The sequence below is a fragment of the Protobothrops mucrosquamatus genome, unplaced genomic scaffold (assembly GCF_001527695.2).
Source record: "Protobothrops mucrosquamatus isolate PMUCROS unplaced genomic scaffold, P.Mucros_1.0 scaffold452, whole genome shotgun sequence".
In the NCBI taxonomy this organism is placed as follows: Eukaryota; Metazoa; Chordata; class Lepidosauria; order Squamata; family Viperidae; genus Protobothrops; species Protobothrops mucrosquamatus.
In genome coordinates this window covers 700,111-705,710 of record NW_015386775.1, presented here as the reverse complement: position 1 = coordinate 705,710, position 5,600 = coordinate 700,111, and the positions used below count along the sequence as shown (strand labels likewise).

General features: G+C 36.1%; 1 protein-coding gene across 1 annotated transcript in view; it reads right to left on the bottom strand.

Moving 5' to 3' along the window:
• The window catches only part of TES (testin LIM domain protein), a 29,743-nt gene that overhangs the window by 11,978 nt on the left and 12,165 nt on the right, over positions 1 to 5,600 (bottom strand). Inside the window, exons 3-4 of the mRNA XM_015816435.1 lie at positions 3,579 to 3,831; positions 2,136 to 2,471 (exon numbers count right to left, since the gene is read on the bottom strand). Of these exons, the coding sequence (XP_015671921.1) occupies positions 2,136 to 2,471; positions 3,579 to 3,831 (589 nt within the window). The remainder of the gene's footprint in view (positions 1 to 2,135; positions 2,472 to 3,578; positions 3,832 to 5,600) is intronic.

Genomic DNA, 5,600 nt, shown 5'->3' with positions numbered 1-5,600 from the left:
AGTGCAAATTAACCAATCTGTGCAAACTAATAATGGAATATGATTTATGCAATTCTGTGTTACTATGAAAAGAAATTTGATTCCAAATAAAATTGCTTAGAATTATAGCCAAAGCCTGTATATTTGAAGTCTATTACTGAATCAATGGAAATACATTGTTTTGCCAAAATGAAATATGTTAATTCTAAAAAAACATCCTTATGCAAATTAATATCATGGCATTCGCCCTTCATTTTAATTAAATAGATTCATTAATAAATGAAGCTTATTTTCAGTCATTTCATTATTAGCTATTTATTATATGAAGCAAAGCTGGCCTTGAGAGAGAAATAGAGGGAGAGAAAGAGGGACAGAGAAATAGTATAGTACCGGTATGTGCGTCTTATGGTCAGGTGCGTCTTATAGAGCGAAAAATACGGTAATTACACTCCAAAGCTCTTTTTAGTTGAATAGATCTTTTAAATTAATTTGTAAATCAACCTGAGATGTAGCAAGGAGTCCAAAGACCCCAGAGGCTGACAATCAAGTTTTGTAACAGTTTGAATTCAGACATTAGAAAACATTTACCAGCAACAGACAAGAATATTGTTGAAATATATTTCCTGGTATGGTTGCAAAGAAAAGTTAGAACACAACAACTTTTTTTAAAAAACGAAGTCCTGTTTGTCATTATATGTGACAAGAACATACTATGGACCATAAACTGATGTCTTTCGTGAATTTCCTACCTTTGGAAAGTTACGGAAGTATGTGATGGACATAAGTCCCTGAAACAGTTGAAGTTGTTCACTGCCTTCCAGGAAACTTCCTATTGTCGCCTAAAGTTGAACACACTTTCAAACAAAGGCACTAGGTCTAGGACCAGTGTTTCTCAACCTTTGCTGGCTAGAGAATTCTGGGAGTTGAAGTCCACATATCTTATAGTTGCCAAGCTAAAAAACATTACACTAGGCTACAACTATTTGCCTTTTTTATTTCTCAGTTTGGATTTCAGAAAATGATAATATATAAAACAGATATTCTAAGCCTGCTTTTTATGGCCACTCTGGAGAAAGAGAAAAGTGTCTAAATCTCAGGTTATCAAAGTTTCATCATATTTTCCCCCACCTCAACCATATGTGGGATGCTGGGTTGAGAAAGTCTCCCCATGAGCATCAATAAACTGAGGGGGGATTTGCTTCTGTATCTGTATAGCACACTGGCTTTCTGGTGTGTCTGTTTTCATGACTCATTGATTGAAACAAACAATGAGGAAGTTGTAAATTCAATTTTAAAGTGGTACCAAAGAACCTTCTTTTTAAATTAAGTGGGAAAAGAGGAAACAAGAATAGCTTTCTTTTGTTGGCTTCCATTCAATGGTCAGTTTCCTCTATCCACCTCTAGGGAGATTTGTTTTCCTGCAGGGTTATCAGTTTTCCTCTTGAAAAACATTTAAAAAGAAATAATACAGCACACCACTTTGGGGAACTAATGTCTCTCATCTAAATATAGTTCGCTCACCAGCAAAAGACAAAATATTGATCTCTATGCAGATCTCCAGCTGGGCATGTTATATTAATATTATTGTAAGAGCTCTGCATGGTTGAATTGCTCTCTGTTGCTGCCCAAAAGATATTTTAATTATGAAGTGGATATTTTGGCTCAGCTTTTGAATTTTTTTTTTAATTGAGGCTGTCTAATATATGGTGGCTGCCCCTAATGGTATTTAAACAAATCCTGCACTGTTACATCTCTGTTACTTGTTAAAAGAAAGATCCTTGCACTGAGCTTGGGGCTGGCCTAGATGATTTCTTAAGATCATTTTTTTTCATTAAAGTCTAACCAGTAGTAGAAATTGTCAGATTTTGTGGATCCCTCTCCTATCAGTAATCACCACTCCTGGTCACCATAGGTGTTTGTTTTTGTTCTATCAATTTCAGTTTGCAGAAAACCCCCTTAAAATAATAACATCTAAAGGGATAGGATTTTATGCAAGCAAAAACTTTCATTTCTTTTTTTAAAAGAGAGAAAATTATAATACTTTAAGCTGCAAATACAGGAAGCACATTATGAGGGAATAAACTTCCAAATAATTTATTTTCTTTGATCTGCTGTTTGAACACGCACACTCACATACACATGCATCACCCACTTACATATTGAGTTCCTTTCTGACCAGCCTGTTTGTCTTCCATGGCTCCTACAGTAGCGGAGGTTCCCTTCTTGCCATTACTCAGGACATTCTTTTCTTCGGCTTTCCCTTCCACTTCACTGGGAAGCTTGACATCACCCACACCCAGCGCCTCGGTCTTGTATTTCTTCACAAATTGCTCCATCTGCTTCACCTCATTAGGTGTTAGCTCATGGCATTTGGAAGGGTCCTGATCATGAGCAGGCAGCTGCTTGGCCAACTGTTTCTTGCGGTACTGAGCCCCTTCCGAGCCAGCCACGGGCTGCTTCTCCTTTGGAAGCATCTGCATATAGTGCCTCGCCTAAAGAGTGAGGAAAGAGGGCTAAAATTAATGGTCCATTGGATTCCAGCTTTCTAAACAAAAAATGAAAGGAGATTAGGAGTGCTCTGTAGAAATTGCTCATCTTCAGGGGAAACAGAGAACAAGATGCGGATGGGGGAGATAGAGTTGCTAAGTCACCTGAAACAAAGAGCCAAAGTTTAGATTTAAGATTATAAAAGTGTGGCTCTCCTCCACTGTCACTCAGTACTAACACTGAACACTTTTAGCTATTAATTAGTTTTTATCCTAACTATGATTTGCTGTTGGTCTCCTGACAACAGAAGGATTATTTTCTCCCCCAAAATAGGATTTTTCCTAATAGCAAAATATAACAAACCTGACAAATATCTTCACAGAGTTTCTTAAATAATCCCTAAAACCTAACCCTTTAAGGTTTACAAGTGCTTCTGTTTTAGATCACCCAGCATGACGTTATATAAACTTAAGATTGAAGCACTAAAAGGAAAAAAGAAAAATCCCAACAAGGCTATCCAACTATCTCGTCTAGAAGAATAATTTAATAAACCAGAGGGAGCTTTTTCTTTTGGTTGACAATACTGAATTTATTCTGACCATATACAGTAACAGAAATGTGCATGCTTGAGTGCTTTTCCTCAGGATTTAAGTGATGACATAGGTTCATGGGTTTTTTCCCAGTGTGGTGTCCCATTTCGGAATGTCATTTTAAAATGGTTCATTTGAGGATTCATAAATCATCTTAAGTGGCAGGGATGCCTCCAATGTAATGCTTACTCCTAACTATGAGCACAAACTCACCTCCCCTTCCTTTTTAGTCTCACTCAAACATCATTATTTTTCTTATGTCCATGCTGCAAACCAATTGCACTCGCTGCTTGAAGAGAAACTTGCACAAGAAAACCAGGAAAGTAAATTCCTCTTATCTGCACATTCAGTCATGAATTGTAGCTGAGACAATTATGCCATTTGCATATTACATTCCTTATATATAGTTTCTGCCTGCCAAAAGAGACTATTCCTGACTTGCTTGTCTCCTTCCAACTCCACCATAAGCAGAAAGGATCATTATTCCTCACTAACATATGAGTCTTTATGATAATATCTCACCAAGGTTTGATTCTGAACAGGAGGTGCCCATTCGTAAGTTACTGTATTGATGGACACATTCTTCTTGGCTGTCATGGGATTAGTCAGTATCATTACATTACGCTTATACATGGGGATACCATCTGATTTCAGCTTTGCAATTAGAGTTGTATACTTTGTATCCTCAAAGAGCTTTCCCACTTTGCGGTCATCTTCATTACTGGTGAGAACATCATGTTCCTCTTGCCCACACTTGCAATTTCGACATATTTTTCTAGGTTCAAAAGAGAAGCATAATTTAGACAACATAGATACATGAAAATAGAACTGGTCCTGTAGAATTTATTCAGCCCAGCAGAATCCCAACTGTAATTATAACATACAATCATCACAAATATAGCTCCACTTTTCTTTACTGCTGAAATTTATTATTTAGTAAAATCCATGAATAAATGTCCAGAAAAACCAAAGAGGTTTCTCAGTTACCTACAATTACTGGAAGCCTTATTATTTGTTTTATCAATGGTGGAATCCATGATGTTCTCTGAGCTTGATTGTTTTCTTGCAGATATTTTATTACCCAAAAAGATAACATCTTCAGTGCTAGAAGGGTGTAGGATTTACTTTAATTCTAGCACTGAAGATTTTATCTAGTTGGGTAAAGAAATTTCTGCAAGAAAAAAACCAAGCTCAGAGAGCATTAAGTACTCAATAGTTTAACCCTGAACCACAGATATTTCTTCTATGAGCATCTAATGCAGGCATGTCAAACTGCCGGCCTGCGGGTCGGATGCATCACGCTGAAACCGCGCCCACTCCATTGCCACGATATGTCGTGCGACGTCACGTGACGTTGCGAGTTTGACATGCCTGATCTAATGAGTCTTAACAAGTACTTTTAAGTAGCATCCAAATTTCAGAACTTGCCCTTATGGGATGTAGTATGAGTTTCTTACGTGTTCTGTTGTTAATAAGTAGCAAAAGGGAGGGGGCAGGGGGTTATACTGGATTTTTAACACAGAGACGCTATTTGTGAATTGAACGGTTATATAAACTTGTTAAATAAATAAAGTTATATATAGGCAAGAATGAAACAGCATTTGATGTTTGTTGTTCTATAATTTAAAGCTACCAATTTTATTGTATTTTCTCTATCCTTAGTTTTTATAACACACTTAACTGATTTTTGTCTCAATTTACAATTTCTAAACTATGTTTTCCTTCTAAATTATATTTAAATACAAAAGAGGATATGCACTGTTTCCTAATTTACATCCAAATAATTAGGAAAGTAATGGTTACATTTCAGCAAAATTTGAAATGAACTGGGTTGATAATCATTTTAATTTAGATCAGTACATACCAAGGCAAAGACAAAACAGGACTATTCAAAACTATTGATTCTGAGATTACATTGTTATTATTAATTTGGGGACAATATCCCTTTCATAACGAGAGGCACACAACAGTGGAATATAGATCTGCCTCTGCTTTCTGCTTGTGGTCACCACACAAAGTTCTGTTTGATCACCATAACCAATCTGATCCAGCAGGTATATTTTCATGTTTTTATTATTAACAGCAATTTGGAGTCTCTTCTGCACAACACAAATCTCCCCACATTTCTGTAAATGTTCAAGAATATAAATATTTTATTCACATTCTTTTTTTTATGATGTGAACAGCAACCAAGATTCCAAAATCTGTAAAACACTGAAGTGCAGGCCATATATGGTCCTAGAATGCTAAATTTGACACTTATCCAAAAAGAATTTTTTGATGATCACAATTATGCAGATTTAAGGCCTTTTACATCATTAGTCACATAGCAGTAATTTAAATTCCTCAACTGGTATGTTAGGAACTTTCCTTATAACTAAATGGAGAATTCTAAGTTTTTTTTTCTACATTCATAGCAAAAAATATAGGGTAACAAGTGTTATACTCCCATCTAGTGGAAAAATATTAAACTGTAGGTTTTAAAGCAAATCATATACCTCTCTCTCTCTCTCTCTCTCTCTCTCTCTCTCTCTCTCTCTCTCT